Source organism: Macrotis lagotis, chromosome 1, assembly GCF_037893015.1.
Source record: "Macrotis lagotis isolate mMagLag1 chromosome 1, bilby.v1.9.chrom.fasta, whole genome shotgun sequence".
Taxonomy (NCBI): Eukaryota; Metazoa; Chordata; class Mammalia; order Peramelemorphia; family Peramelidae; genus Macrotis; species Macrotis lagotis.
Window position 1 is genome coordinate 430,109,486 of NC_133658.1, and position 17,204 is coordinate 430,126,689.

General features: G+C 32.2%; 1 protein-coding gene across 4 annotated transcripts in view; it reads left to right on the forward strand.

Moving 5' to 3' along the window:
- TRAF3 (TNF receptor associated factor 3) overlaps window positions 1-17,204 on the forward strand; it is a 167,908-nt gene that overhangs the window by 132,605 nt on the left and 18,099 nt on the right. For all 4 annotated transcript variants that reach the window (XM_074213155.1, XM_074213154.1, XM_074213158.1 and 1 more), the window contains 4 exons: window positions 2,162-2,242; window positions 6,814-6,888; window positions 8,904-8,996; window positions 16,899-17,039. In XM_074213155.1, coding sequence (XP_074069256.1) covers window positions 2,162-2,242; window positions 6,814-6,888; window positions 8,904-8,996; window positions 16,899-17,039 — 390 coding nt within the window. The remainder of the gene's footprint in view (window positions 1-2,161; window positions 2,243-6,813; window positions 6,889-8,903; window positions 8,997-16,898; window positions 17,040-17,204) is intronic.

A 17,204-nucleotide genomic window follows, 5' to 3' on the forward strand; every position in this document is an offset into this window, starting at 1 on the left:
TGCCCACCCAAGTAAGTCCCATGTCCTGGGACAATAGCATTAATGTTGCTGCCTAGTGATCTTAGGAGTTATTATAGTGAACTTATGTGTTCATCTCTTTCTTTGGCATCATACCATGTCACAAGAGATGATCATCTTTTACAAAAGGTATTTATTCATTTTTCAGTAACTCAGAGAAGTAGAATTAAAATATCTTATTTTAGTTTTGTAGATCAGTAATTCATTTGGGAGAAGTTATTTTCTTAATATCTATATAGAGGAATTCAATCAATAAATAGGAATTAATACATAGAATTATGTCTATAGTAAATTATCTACTAGCATTTGTTAGAACTATCTTAATTCCATCATAAAATGTTAAACTTATCAGTAGTATTAAGTTTTGTTTTTTTTAAATTCACTTCCAAATGAGTTGAATAAGACTTTGATTATTTCATCATGACCTTGAGCTATATATTTTGAGAAAGCTTGAGAAGTTCACTTACATTCATTTGAAGGGACAATATTAAAACTCTGTTATATAAAATTATAAGGAATAACCTATTTATAATCTTTATGTTTTTATGATGACATTTAAGGAGGTTTGTTAATAGATTTATGCTTGCTATATTTAGAATTCAGGGAATATTTAATTGATCTATTGATTATTATTAGAACATAAATAATATGGGAGGAGATTTATCACTGATTTTATTATTAGAATTTGGAAAATATTTAATGGTCTTGATTATTTTATTATTAGAACATGAATAAAATGGGAGATTTATCACTGAGTTCTTGTGTTTTGATTTTATGTTTCTATTTAAGGTTTCTGAATATTAATTTAAGGATAATTTATATCACTAAAGTCCTCTTCTGATGCCTTAACATGGCATAGAAATGACCCTGGATTTTTGGAAGCTAGACTAGATCTTCTTACCTCCTAAACTCCAATTCCTCTGAGACTCACTCAAGTACTACTTCCTCCAGGAATCCTTTCCTGGTCCTGCCAGCTGCTAGTGATTTGTCTCTAAGATTAAACTTCCATCTGCTCTATATTTATGTAATATGTTCTTATTTGTTTATGTTGCTTCCCCCATTAGAATGTCAGTACCTAGAGAGCAGACATGGATTTTTGCTTTTTCTTTATATCTGCAGTGCTTCGCCTAGTACCTGGAACACAGAAAATACTTAATAAATATTCATTGATTGAGTATAGGCCCAGTGACAGAATACATATTTTATCTGAAGAAAAGACAAGCTAATTTTAGAAACCTCAACACAAGATGATCAAGGGGATCAATATTTTTAGCCATAGAAACTCATGAAGATCATCTAAATCTAATGAAATTGGTTGTCATCTCCATTTCCTCAGAAATCAGAATTTTTATATTTTCATTGGGGTGAATTAATGTCCCCTTATGCTCTAAGTAATTTCTTAGAAGTTTGTTTATCCAGTGTCAGGAATTATTCTGGGATACTTAACTCTTGCTTATTTCATTTAGTTCAACACTGTGAAACATTTCAGATAATAAAGATTGTTTTAGAAAGAGATTTTCTAACAATCTAAACAAAATCTGAATTAATAAATTTTGAATTATTATATTCAAATAGATCTGTGATCACATCATTTGATTGTTCACTGCAGTAGTATAGATCACAACCTATCTTTCCCTGCCCATCCTGTTCGATTCTTGCCCATGTTCTCCCAAAAGCTTGTTATAGCCTTTGCATCCAACATGCTGAAGGTCTTATTCATTTTCTCCTGACATTGTAAGAGTTCCATTGGAGTACTCTGTGTACCTGTCATCCATTATTTTTATCACATTGCCAAAATAATATGACTGTTTCTTTGCAAGTATTTCATAATTTATATTTTATCATTCAAATTAGGCTCCATACATGCTTATTCTCATTAACAATATTTTGTTTTATCTTCTAAGATAAAGTGTAGTTGTTTTTCTCTTTTTTTAAGAAATCATTGTACCAAATTCAAAATGTTTTCAAATAATATATGTTATATAAATATAACACTTACATTAAATTCCATTTATTGTATAGAGTTTTTATTGGTATGATTGTAGTAGGAAGTTCATTTTCTTTTGGTAAAAGTCCTTTGCTAATTTGTAGACAGAGACTGTTTTTTAACAAGTCACAATAATTTTTTTCTTCTTTTCCTTAGAAACATGAAGATACAGACTGCCCATGTGTTGTTGTCTCATGCCCACATAAGTGTAGTGTTCAGACACTTTTGAGGAGTGAGGTAAGATGCTTCTAACTAATTGTAAATTGTAAATATATGTTTATTTAGTATTATTAGATTTAGAAATTTAGATTGGATTGTGAGATTTTTTTTACATTTTGTAGAACTCATTTGCTTTTAATCCTTGAAGTATATAAAATTGATTGAGCATGACAGTAATGAGTGGGTATGTTTTGATAACTTTAAAAAATGATTTTGCAAAAAATGTTTTTTTTCCCTTTGAGTAGGGGGAAATGGACCTTGTGGAATTTGCCTCCTTATGTAATTTATTGTGCATCCCTTTTCAAAAGTAAATTTGTTGTAGGTGTTTATTTTCTTTTGCTTTTTCTGTACCATCTCATCATTGAATAAAATTTGATGACAATGTTAAAAATTGGATTTTTTTTTTATCCCAAGAGTTTCATTAGCATAAGAAATCACCTAGGATGTGAGTAATCTAGATTTTTGGCACTTATTTCATGGAGATTTTTATTGGATGAAAGCTATGAGTTTTGATAGAAGGTAGAATGCCATTTGATTAAAAATAAAATGAAAAACAAATAGGTTTCTAATCTAAATTTTTTCTAGAAAATGCTTAAAAACAGCAACCCAAGTGATAGAGGCCTTGAGGATTCAGTGTTCTGGTAGAGTTGGGGACTGAGAAACTTCTCTTCCTTGATGCTCTATTAACATGCTGTTTTACTGAGTATAAGCCCAATGACAGACTGCATCTTTTATGTGAAGACTGGCCAAGCTCATTTTAGAAGCCTCGTCACCAGATGATCAGCAACATCTCTGGGCTAAATTTCTTTCTCTTTAAAATGAATGATTTAGACTGTTTCTGAGATTCCTACAAGTTCTCATATTCTATTTGAATATCCCTTCTAGTTCTAGAATTATAAGACCCTTTCCAGTTTTTACTTAGAAAAGTTATTTTTTTTACTTAAAAATTTAAGAGTTTTTTCTCTGTGACCCTATAGTGAGTATAAGAGAATGAGAGAAGATGGTAAATATATAGAAGACCTAAAGTACCAAAAGAAGGGTTAGTCATGATTATTTTAGATACATCTCAGAGAAAAAGGGATATTTGAAAAATGAAATAATATCAATGACATTATATATATATATATATATATACATATATATATATATATAATATTGTATGTAATCTTATGGAATTTTTCTATAAGATTATCTTGAAAATGTAAAGACATTTAGTAAGATTAAAAGATAATTTCAGTTAGACTTTTTAATAGAACAGGCTATACAGTTACCCTAGCTGTAGAAACATCATAGCTTCATAGATTGTTAGGTCTGGAAGGCAGTGTTATACCAACTCTTTCATTTTATAGATAAGGAAACTAAGGTTCAGTGAGGTTAGGCAGCACATGCCAGAGATGGGGTTCAAAGTCAGATTAGTTGCTCGTTCTGCTGTCCACACTACCTGCTGCACTAGCTCCCACACAGAATCAGTACTCTTGGCACACCTGTTTGCTGCCTTCGCCTCAATAATACTCTATTGATGCCAGCTTCACTCTGTCATGTGTTTCAGAGGCAGCAATTACAAGATTAAAAATAGTGGAGTAATATATATATATATTTCAATAGTGCATGAGATGAATATGTATTTTAAAATATTTCATTTTAGTAAAATCAGAATAATCTTGGATCAAATTTCAAGGTCATTCTTGCATCAAATAGATCACTAGCTGTCAGGGAAACATCTGATTTTCTATTACCAATTCACATTTCTATGGCACTTTAAGATTTACAAAGCATTTTTCTCATAACCAGCCTGTGAGCAAGTAGTACAAGAATAATTATCCCCATTTAACTGATAATAAGACAGATTCCTCAGAAAGGTGAAGTGCCTTGCCAGGAACCTAGTGGTGTTATAAGCACTTCTGAACAAGGATCATGGTTCTGCGTGTAGGATGAAGAGGTTTCATGAAAGCTGAAGTACTTCAAAATATCTCTCATAGGGATCTGAAATTCCATCAGTAGAGATTTATTGCTTTGGATTTTAAAGGCCTTTAGGACCTAGCATTGTCTGTTAAAATATAAATATCCTTCAGCCAACCCTTAAGCAGAGATTAGTTTCTAGTATTTGTTTCTGGTAGCTAGATAGTTGAGGGTGAAAGAGTCTAAGGAAAAATAGGACACAGTAGACTTTGTGAAGCTGGTATATACAAGCTCATGGGAATTCAAAAAGAAATCAAAGAGGAGGGGGAAGAACATCAGAGACTCATTTTCCCAATAGCTAACCATACCTCAAATCTCTGATGTGGTCTCCTGTTATTAGGATAATAGACCAAGTGACTGATACATGGGTCTTTTTTACTTATATAACAATCCACATAGTTTATAGTCTGAGAAAAATGCATCTAAATTATCATTTTTTAGGGCATGGATAAATTAATTCTCACAGTAAAATAAATATAGACATTAAACATTGTACATCCTTTTTTCTCAAGGACCCTTTTTTTACTCATTGTTATCCAATATAGTAGGAAAATGAGTTTCTATCTTGTTTAAAACCCATTCTAATTTTTTTTTTCCTTAAGACCTCCATCCTCCAATTAGTTTGGTTTCTAGTGATATGATCTGGACAATTTTTTGGTTAAACATCCATCCATATTAATGAATGGTAGTTATAGGGAGGCTATATTTTATTTCTCTAATTTCCTTTCCATCTTCTTTGAAGAAACTCCTGAATCAGTGTTGCTCAGCAGGGTTCTGAGAAGAATAATCAGGTGGTACTTGGGGGAATAAACAGCACTTTCTGTTCAGAGGATGGTCTTGCCAGCAGAAAATCAACACTCACTAGCTGAACATGTTTGTCCTTTTGTTAAGACCATCAGTGGTGGGGACAGAAGCAGGAGCTGCCAAGGAGAGAAGTAGTTATGAATATTTTAGGTACAACTCAGAGATAAGATGATACTTAAAAATGAAAATACAGATTAAAAATATAATTTGATAATGTTCAAAAGTGTGTGATTATAGTCTAGAGTTATATTTTAAAAGTACAGTAACTTAATATTATAAAGATTAGGATGATCAGATACATTTTTCTAATCAAATGCAGGTTATTCTTGCAACATTAGATGTGTGTCTTGATATATTTATGCATAATTTTACATAGTACAACATTTTGTTGCTACCATTGTTCATTTGTTTTCTCATTCCAAAAATGTTGATAATGTAAAATGAGATTATAAGCTATTTTTCTTATACCTATAGTTCATGAATATTTAATGGTATAGAAGGGAACACATTTCTAAATGTTATAGTAGTTGATTAATAACAACTATTATTCTGTCCTGGCACAGTATCTTTTTAAAAAAAGGTTATTTTAGCATAGTCATTGTAAAGATGACATTTGAACAGGTCCACAACAATGTTGGTCATTCTTAAACCATTAAGGGGTGGGTGGGAGGAAAGGGTCAGCAGATAAGTTATAAATTCTCTTATAATTTTGTCATAAATGAATGGTACCTTTTTTCCTTTATTGTAAATGCCAGCATATAAAGAATGGACCCTCTGTGTACTAGTGAGAAAAAGAAAATAAATCTATATATATTATTGTATATGAAAAATTATGAGATTTTCAGCTATGCTGAACAGAAAGGAAAAAACACCTCCCTTGACTTTTTATTGCACTTTTGTATATCATTGTCTCTGATTTGATGTGTAAATATTTTCCAGGACTGAAATGTACGTGAATTTTCTAATGTGAATTTTTATATTTAAGGAAGTTATTTTGGGACATTATTTTAAGATTTATACATAAGCAAAATTAATAACGTATACATTAAAATATTATCATTGTAATAATTTGTATGAGAGATAAAGTAATTTTATTTTATACTTTAAAGAATATTTCAGTCTAACCAAGGTTTTTGCCAAAAGATGAGTTTTCCTCTCCTAATTCATGTGAATTTTAATCTCAGTTTAGTTTTTGAAATATTGGTAATACTGAGATCCACATTAAAAAAAAACAACCCACCATCACTGGGTTTCTTTTTAAGATTAAATGTCAAACATTCATTATAAGATTGCATTAGGGAAGAAATCAATGTTATCAAAAGAGGAAAAACTCATCTCTAATGATTCTATGATTAATGGTACATTGTGTAAGCTTGCCTTGAAAATATTTTTCATTTTGTGTTCCTGTGTACTGTATATGAGATGTGTGATCCAATTTCATCTTAAAATACTGTATGAGATTTCTGTGTTTCATGCAATTTTCATTTCTGGTCCATAATTGTTCATTTTGGGTTTATTGTTTTTGTTTTGTTTTCAATTCTGGCATTGCAGATTGCTTGTCATATTTTGAACAATTTGTTCTTGAGAAACTACAATTTTAGAAAATTATTATATTAAATGTATTTCTGTATATTAGTGTATGTGTGTATATATGTGGATATACTGTATATTGCTGCATATGAGTCTAGCAAGCAGATAATATACACACTTGTTTATTTAGAAACACCATTTTTAATAATACAATCCAGATGATCTGTGCCCTTAATGTATTTGAGCATTATCATGCAAACGTTTGTACCAAAACTCACATTTTTTTCCCGTTGCAGTTGAATGCACATTTGTCAGAATGTATTAATGCCCCAAGTACCTGTAGTTTTAAGCGTTATGGCTGCACTTTTCAGGTCAGTATATAATGATTCTATTTCTCAATTGCTGAAAGTCTGCAATAAGAGAAACTTATATTGGCAATTTAACATGCAAGTTCTGGACTACTCTAGTCTTTATAAGGAAGGAGAAACCTAGAGTTGTATGAATGAGTCAAGTTGTATGCAGCAGGTCTTGGTGTCTGCCCTTTATTCTGGTGATGCCTTGAGGCATCAGTTAGATCACTTTGGGGAGGCAGAAGTTGTCTTTCCATTCATAACTTCTACAGTAAAAACATCTTTTGCTGTTTTTCAAAAATAAAAGAACAAATATTATATTTGGGGATTTTCTAGAGAGTCTGTGGCAGGAGTTTTAACTTATTTGACAAGAAACATTGAACTTATCTGGACATTTCTAGTTTCTGCAGCATCTATAGTATTCTGTAGAGTAATACAGAGAAAACTATAGGAGGTCACATACACACATAGATAAATGTAGAAAAAATGAATGTTCACATATATATGTACTTACTCAGATTTCAATATCTAGATGCAGGTTTAGTTTGGAGTTCCACACTTCCCATTTCCATAATGCTTTACAGTTTATAAAGCACATTCCTTCCAACAGTCCCATGGAAGTAAGTAGTTGAAGTATGATGATCCCATTGTCCAGCTAAGATACCTGAGACTCAAGAGTTGGGATGATCAGGCTGGGATCATACAGATACTAAGTCCATTGGAACCAGGATTTGAATCCATCATTCTTTCTCTCACACTACATTTCCTTTGAGATTAGCTAACATGAAGGACAGTTACACACACACACACACACACACACACACACACACACACACACACAATGTACTAGTCTGGTAAGAACATACTATGTTATTGCTGCATACGTAATGTGAGAAACCTGTTTTTTATTTTTGTTTTGTTTTTTAATTATGTCTGAGATGGCCAGCAAATTTTGATTAAGTTTTCATTTAATATATATCTTGGCATTTTAAAACTGTGAGAAGGGAAAATATATCTCAAGTAAAAGACTTTCCACTTAATTATAATATACCATAAATAAATTCTATCCTAGTATAGAAATTTTAATATTTTATTTGTCAAAAATTCAAGAAATACCTACAGTTTTCATTGTTTTATTTCTATAATAATGCTGACCCTTAACCACTGTTATGTCTTACGTACTATCATTCATTTTCTTTGTGTACATATATATGTTTGTATATATCTAAATGTATATCGACATATATATAAATATTCTGTATACAGAGTATATGTTTTGGAGATCATTAACAATTTTCTAGTGATTTCTTAAATTTTGGATTTTAAAACACTGAAGACTTTCATACAAATTCATTTCTTAAGTGAATTATTATCACCTTGTTTGGAAGAGACTAAGTTGGTCTACATCTTATGTACTCTGTATATTATATACGTTTGTATGTAACTTTTATAATTATCAAAAACTTTAGGCTGTATGGGAGCAGCAAATTTTGATTTTTTTATACAAATTTTTGTTTTCTTTTGGTAGATTAGTTACAGTATATACTATTTAATTTGATCCTAATTGGACTTGAATTTCAATATACTGTTGTGGCAGCATCTAATTATGACTTCAATGTACCTTTATTAATTATCAGTGAAAAAAATGATTTTTTTAAAAATCCCTGATTTAAAATTTTCATTCCTGTGAAATAGATTATAAATTCATTATTTCAAAAGAAGGTTCTCTCTTTTGAGAATGGGGAGAAAATTAGTTCAAATTTCCATGTAGGGTTATAAAAACATTTTTATTATTTAACTCCTCTCCCATTCCTTGACTATGCTCCCATGTATTTAAAAACATATTAATTACCTCAGTTGGCTAATATTTGCCATTAAAACCTATTCTCTTCATTTGAATATTTCTTATTAAGTCCATATGATCAGATTTCCCTCCATTCAGATTTACTATTGGTTTCATAGTTTTGTGTTATATTCTTTCTGTATGTTTTTAAAACTATTTTGATTTTAATGTTTTTTGTTCTTTGTTCTCACAGGGAACAAATCAGCAAATTAAGACCCATGAGGCCAGCTCAGCAGTGCAACATGTTAATTTACTGAAAGAATGGAGTAATTCGCTAGAGAAAAAGGTACAGCCATATATTTCTTACTAATATTGTTAAATGTAAATAATTGTGCAGAAATGAAGAGAGAATAAAACCATTCTTGGTAACTTTTTGGCTGAATGAAACAGTATCTTAAGATTGTCAAAGGGCCAGAATTTCATGCTGGTCTTAAGCCTCAACCATGAGAGTCCAGTTGATGGTAAGCTTTTTTTTTTTTTTAATTTACAAGCAAAATATGTAATGGGTTCACCTCACTAGCTAGCACAGCTAAATATTTTAACATAGAATGCCTAATACACAATTGCTCTATTTGTTCCATTGACCTTCTTGCAAGAAAGACAGCAAGAAAAGTGGTTCAATATTTATAGCTTTTCACTCTGATCAAAATAGTGATCTAAAACAATTACAAAGGACACATGATGAAAAATATTATGAACTCTTCAGTGCAGATTGAAGCATACTTTTTAAATTTTTCACTTTTTATTGTTTTATTTATTCTTTTGAAAGATGGAAAATATAATTATTAAAATTTTGTGCATAATTGAAAATATTTAATGAAATAATAAAAATAATTGATTTTTAAAAAGAAGCAAAACCAAAAAACTATCTGCAGCTTTTCTATGAGCTTTCTAAAACTAAAGTGTCTCAAGGTGAAACTTAAGAGAGCTGTATGTCCTGAGAAGGTTTACTTTCTAAACAAGTATTTATTTTCCTCTCTCCTCTCCATTCCTCCCTGTTTGTTTTTATTTTCTAAAACATCTTTTAGTTCTCTTCTGCTCTGAACTCTCTAGCATCCTAATGTCCATTTTGATATCTCCTGGGGTACTGTTCTATGTATATACTTGCTGTGAGGAATTCTAAATTTCTCTCATAAAAATCTAACAGCCTGTGAGACTTTCTAGAAAAAGGATCATTTAAGATGACAGCAATTAGGGTTGTAGAAGTCTTTAGAGATTGCTTAATCTAATCCCTCCCTTCATTTTATAAATGAGGAAAATGAGTTACAGACCCCCAAATTGTGATTTATTTATCAAAATAGATTCTCTGACTTCACTTTAAGGTTTTATTTTCTGTTGGCCTTGAGGTTTGTAGGCTAATTTCTGCAGTTTTGAAGGAAAATTCTTGCAGTAAAGTATTGGAGAAAGTCTAGGATTTTAAACTAAAACATTTTCATTCCATGTAAAACAGGACTATTTATTCCAAATAATATCTTTTTAAATTGCCAAGTAATCAGAAGAGCAAAATAAAGATGGATTTGTTTTCTCAAAAGTGCTATTTCTATATGCATTCATAATTGTAACCAAAAAAATCTAAATAACATCTAAATAACAACAAAAATAAATAAATAATAAATAATAAACATCATTCTTCCTGTTTTTTATGAGCATGTACCAAATTGCTCTCAGAATATGCTGAGAATAAAAATGCATATTAAACAGTGCTTTCTCTCACACTAACTCTGTGAGATAAGTAGTGCAGATTCATTCCAATTTTACAGAGAAGAAACCTGAGCCTCAAAGAGGCTGATTTGCCCAGAGAAGCCACAGCAAGTCAGTGCCAAAGCCTGTATTCCAGCCCAAGATTTCTGACTCTCTTCCATTCCTCTTCTTCACTACTTGGTTTGTCACAATCTGCACATTTCTCTGAACATTATAAATGTATTTTTATTTTCACTTTCCTTTTTATCATATGCCTATTCTTAAGGGTCATTTACAATTATAATTCTTCTATTACATTTCCTATCCTAACACTTAGTCAAGATTGTGCAGTTTCCATTTTGCCATCCATGTGACTCCTGAGACAGTTTTCTGTAATCTTTGTTCCTCAGCAGAAGTGATCTAATCAGTTAGCGGCTGTGGTTCTAGTTTCACTCTTTCTGTTCATCTAGTTCAACCTGTGCATAATATTATGACAAATCGTCTACTTTTCTCCCTACAACACTTGATCCAATTTTCAAAGCATTATAATTGTGACAAGGACTGTTTCCAAGACTTCTTCCAAGGGTTACTTGAATCAGCTTGCTGAAGGATTTTTATCTTTGGCTGATTATCATTATTGCTAATTTCCTCACTTCCTGCTTTGTAGTCTTTTTCCAGTTTAGAATGAATGGTTTGAATCACTGGAAATCCCAGGACATACCAGATTACCAGAATAGCTCGCCACACATCACGAGGTTCATTATATTCTCTTAGAGAAAGATGGCAACAATATTTTTTTTTACTTTCTGTTTTAATTTAATTAGAAATTTTTTGTATTTTGGCAAGGCAGAGGGCTGAAGATTACAGATGAGAACTAAAGTTTAATTTATCAGATCAATAAATATTAAAGTCTTGCTTTTCTTAATAATTGTTCAAAGATGTGATATAAAACTATTTGAACATATGCTGATGCCCCAAGCTTCTTCATTTCAGACATGGCTCTAAAAATTCTAATTTGAAATTGTAGAATTGTTATTAGTGAGGCTATAAAGTCATAATTTCCAAAAATAAATGGAATATAATACATATAAAATGAAGATCTTATTATCCTACTGTGTAGATCAGTTTCTCGTTGTATGGTTATCAGATTAGAATTTCATAGATGACTTCATGCTTGATTTGGGAAATCAGTTTAAAAGGATTTATTAAGCACCTACTATGTGCCAGATACTATACTAAGTCTTGAGGATTCAAATACAATAAATAAATAAATAAAACAATCTCCATTCTCAGAGAGCTTACAGTCTTATCAGGTAAGACTATATATATATATTCAGAAGTATATACAAAATAAACACAAGATCATGGGAAAGGAGGGCACTAGCCATTAGAGAGATCAGGAAAAGCCTCATGTAGAAGGCAGTGCTTGAGCTACATCTTCTAGGAGATGAGGGATTCTCTGAAGTAGAAGTGAGGTGGAAAGTTCATTGTGGGTATAGGGAATGACCAGAGTCTAAACCTTGGAGATGAGAGATAGAGTACTTGCAATATGAGAGGAATAGAAAGAAGGGCAGTTTGGTTGAATTGTAGAGTTCAGGAAGTGGAGTAATTTAGATTAAGAATGGAAAGATAGGGGGCAGTTAGGGGCAGAGAGAATAGAGCACCTGCTCTGAAGTCAAGAGGACCTGAGTTCAAATTTGACCTCAGACACTTGATAATTACCTAGTTGTGTGACTTTGGGCAAAATCACTTAACCCTATTTGCCTTGGGAAAAAAAAGAATGGAAAGATAGGCCAGCTTGTAAAGGGTTTTAAAAGCCAGACATCTAGGTTGTTACAGATATTAATTCTAAACATAGCAGTGTACCAAGAGTCTGCAAAAACTAAACATTCTTCAAGGAAAGTACATAAATTAGTAAGAGTAACAAACACTAACTCTATGCTGTTTCCAAAGAAGTTAAGTTTTATGGAAGTTATTGTGAAAGAAAAATAGCTAAGCTTTTCTTAACTCATAGTTTTTAAAAGATATCAAATCACGTGGAAATATATGATGTTATTAGCATTAGAATTTAGAATTGAGAGGAACTTTAAAGAAGCAATGTATTTGATGTACAACTTTTTCTCTCACAAAACATAAGATCTTCAGTGGGAATTGTAAGCCATGATCTCTGGTACAGGTGTTTCCAGTTTTCATTTTAGAATTTAGAATTGACTGTACTTTTAAGCTATATTAACCATGTGAACATTTAATTTCTATAAAACTGGAAACAGTAAATTATTCTAAATTTGATTGCTATAAGAACAGTGGGATCCTCTTTAGTTCTAAAAGTATGATTATATAAGAGAAGATCCCGCACTGAATATTTCCACCTCCTGAACTATTTTTTGTTCTCTCCAAGTATCTTGTACATTGTAGCAAAAATTCAGTGTGTTATATGATGTTACTAGAGTATAAAGGGATGACAAGTCTAACAATTATTTGGGTGGACATAGAAAAAACAGTATTATTTATTGTTGGCAGCTCAAAGATGAATGAATTTTAAATCTTTTTTTAAGATTAAAAAATAGAACTTTTATTATGCCATTTGGTGCATTCTTTTATTTAGATAATTGCTTCTCCCTTTCTCTTCATCTCATTCCCTATTCTTTCCTCTTTTTCCACAGTCTCTCTTAATAAGGTGACCCTTCTCCTTTCCAAGACCAGCCCTTTAACACATGCCCTTGAACCCACATCCTCCTGCCTTTTGCCACAAACCATAATCTCTAACTTTCAATCTTTTCCTAGCTAATGGTTCCTTCCCTACTATCTTTGAACATACCCAAGTCTCTTCCATTCTTAAAAACGTTCACTAAACTCTTGCCATCCGTTCAAAAGCTATTATTCCATACCTTTCTTTGCTTTCTCAAAAAACTCAAAATTTTAAAAACATTGTGTTCATTGCTTCCACTTCCTCTCCTATCACTGATCCCTCAACTTTTTACAGTCTGACCTCCCATCTCATCCCTCATCTAAAAGTGTTCTTTCCAAAGTTACCAATGATCTCTTAATTATTAGTGCTGAAGGTCTTTTCTTAATCTTCCTTGTTGAGTTCTCCACATTTGACTCTATTGAACACTGTCTCCTTCTGAATATTCTCTCTTCCTTAACTTTTATTTTGTTTGTTGGTTTGTTTTGGGTTTTTGCAAGGCAAATGGGGTTAAGTGGCTTGCCCAAGTCCACACAGCTAGGTAATTATTAAGTGTCTGAGACCGGATTTGAACCCAGGTACTCCTGACTCCAGGGCCGGTGCTTTATCCACTGCACCACCTAGCCACCCCCTTCCTTAACTTTTAAATCTGACCATTCCTTCTGTTTCCTTTGCTTTAGACGTAATCCATACCTTAAAATCTAACTATGAGTTTTTTTTCCAGAGCTCTTCTTTTTCTATATATTTTGTCCTATATATTTTTTTCATTTGTGTGTAGTGTGTGTGTGTGTGTGTGTGTGTGTGTGTGTGTGTGTGTGTGACCTCATCAGCTTCCATGGGTTTAGTTTCATTATCATCACTTTGCAGATCACTTATAGAACTATATATTCAGCTTAAATCTCTAACTTGAGTATCAGTTCCAAATTACCAAACACTCTATGGAGATATCAAACTAGTTGTCTTAAAGACATCTTCAGCATAATCAAAACATCTCATTTCCCCTAAAACCTATCCCTTTTAAATTTGTTAAAGGAACCACTAATCTTCTAGTCTCGAATTTGTGACCTTGGCATGATCCCCAGCTACTTACTCACTATCTCTCACCCAAATTTCCAGTCAGTTGCCAAAACTTATTTCTGCTTCAAAATCCCGTCTGACCCCTTCTTGCTACTCACAAAGCTATCATCTTGAGTCTCTCATCACTCCTTGTCTAGACTGCATTTTTTCCTTGCCTCCATTACTGTTCTGATTACTCTCCTTATTTGTCTCTCCCAAATTACATTCATCTTCCACATAGCTGCCAAAGTGATTTTCCGTAAGCACAGCTCTGTGTCAATCCCTACTCCTTAAGCCCCAGAGGTTCTATATTACCTCTGAGATCAATTATAAACCTCCACTTAAAGCCCTTCACAACCTATCTTTCCAGCCTCATTTTATAAGGCTTCCTCTCCTGAATTTTGATCTAGACAAACTGGTTCTCTCTTTGTTCCTCCTATTGTTCTACTCCATTTCCAGTCTCAGCACCTATCCCTGGAATGCACCAATCCCTCATCTCTGCCTCAGAGATTCTCTCTGTCCCTTTAAGATGCAATGTGGGCACCCCTTTTAGCATAAAACTTCCAGATTCCTTGTGCCCTCCTTCCCTAAGTTCCTGAAATGTAACTACCTTTTATTTATTTGTATTTACTCTCTATGTTCTTGTGCTTCTCTCCCTTGAAAGAAGGCAGTAAGCTTCTTCAGTAGTCAGTCCTTAAACATTGATTAAGCACCTCCTACATACAGGTACATTGAGGTACAGTCATACAAATGAAAAGCAGACAATCTAAGTACAAAAGCAGTGCGGCTGATGGAAAAGGAGCACCTTCTGGAGAGATGGTGTTATTTTATGCCTCCTCTTTGTATTCACAACATCCAGCACTATGTCTGACATGTAGCTGGTGCTAATAAATGCTGATTGATTGGTTGTGAAGGTTAAGACTCTCAGTAGAGGTGAGGTTAGGGCTCCCCCTCTAATAAAGATCATTTAAATTGTTAATGCCAGAGAACACTGCCCCTATGATGCAACAACCTCTTTTCAGAATGAAAATTAATTTATTGGAAACAGTGAGAAATTAGAAATTAGAAAAGTTTGAGAAATTAGAAAAACTTTAGTAATTAGATATTTACCCTAATCTCTAAAGGAAAGTAGTTTTGGTGACCAAGAAAGGGCATGCATTAAATATTCTTATTGTTGGAAAGAGAAATTACATAATATAATATAAATTCATTTTGGTATAATGAGAAATCGTATTTTGCCCATGAGAAATTATATATTTATAATTCTGGATGGAAATGTTTTTTTAATAAACAGAATTGCCAAATTTATTTGTTTTGAGTTGGTAAGCAATGTTTGTGCATTAAAAATCACTGGCATGTTATACTGTGTGAAAATAAATGTATTGAAGAATGGCACCACCTACTTCAGCTCTTGCCCTTTTGTACATGAGAGCAGCATGTCATAGACAGAGTTCTGGGTTTAGAGTAAAGAAGATCCTCCCTCTTATAATCCTCTACTTGCTGTGTGACCCTGGGCAAATTGTTTAACTTCTCTGTGCTTTGGACAATTCCTTAGAATTTATTTACCAATTCATAAATACTATGTAATTGATTGTCTGAGAAAAATGACCCTGATAAAATCACAGATCCTTTCAGTATTTTTATATTGCTATTCTCCTAGTGACTTAGATGTTCTTATGGATCTGTTTTAAGCAGAAACACTTAAAAAAAAAAAGAATAGTGCACCAAGATGAAGTTTTCTGTTATTTAAATGAAAGAAAAATAGTCATTGCTTTATATATTGTGACAACTTGTTCCTTTACATAGACTCTTGGTATTTTAGAATTTTTCTGATGAATTCCATTTTACAATATTTCATAAATATTATAAAATAAAATAAATTAAATATTACATATTACAAATCTGTATTTCCCAAGTCCAAAATAGCTCAACTTCTGCTCCCAAGAACCTACCCCAAACAGCTAGTAGAACAATTTTTCTTGCAAAAAAGGATTAAAGTAAATTTAATGTAATATTATTGCACATACCCTTTCTCTGATCAGCCTAGAAATCCTTGGAATCCACTTTTTTTCCCCTATTCTAGTAGGATTGATTTTTCTTTGTTAGACTTTCTGAATTCCACTTGCACCATTTAATTTTTTAGTGGTTTTGATGTTGCCTCCCCAATTCACTTCAGCAAGAATCAATTATTTCAGTAATTATGACAAACTAAGTTTGTAAGCATTTACAAGTAAGTACAAGCTGCAAGCAAGTTTCTTTTATTTGATGATGTACCCAAAGAGTAGCCTATTCTCTTATTACTATCTTTGTTTCAATATATTTATTGGACTGGAATATACCAAGTAGATCTACTGGACCCCTCACTATATTATTCAGAACAACAGTTCCCTTTCAGTGTTGGAAACAAATTTCCTCCTTCCTCTGGTCTTGAAGAAGAGCTGGATTTATTATAAAAAATCATGTGTGCATCATAATGATGAGAACATAGAATAGTAGATAGAAAACTGGTCTTGGAGTCAAGAAGACCTGGGACCAACCAAATTCCACCTCTGACACACATGGCTGGGGGACACTAGGAATATCACCTACTCCTTTATTGCCCTAGCAAATTGTTCGGCTTTTATGTTATACATCAGCTGGTCTGACTCAATAGAGAAAGTAATGAAGTAATAGGTCCAAATTCCCCATCCCCTTTTGATTATTTGATATTATTGAAAAATATGTAAGTCATGTGTTGGTGAATTAATTGTAGAACTTTCTTTCCAGGTTTCTTTGTTACAGAATGAAAGTGTAGAAAAAAACAAGAGTATACAGAGTTTACACAATCAGATATGTAGCTTTGAAATAGAAATTGAAAGACAAAAAGAAATGCTCCGGAATAATGAATCCAAAATTCTTCATTTACAGGTAAGCATTATTCAATATAGATGGTTAAGTTAAGGCAAAAGTTGTATATTCTTTTTTTCTGCTTTAGGACTTTTCATTGTGATAATAAAATTAAAACTAATTTTTATTTTTAACAAGAACAGTATTTCATATAAAGATGTAGATTAATCTGACACAATTAATGGT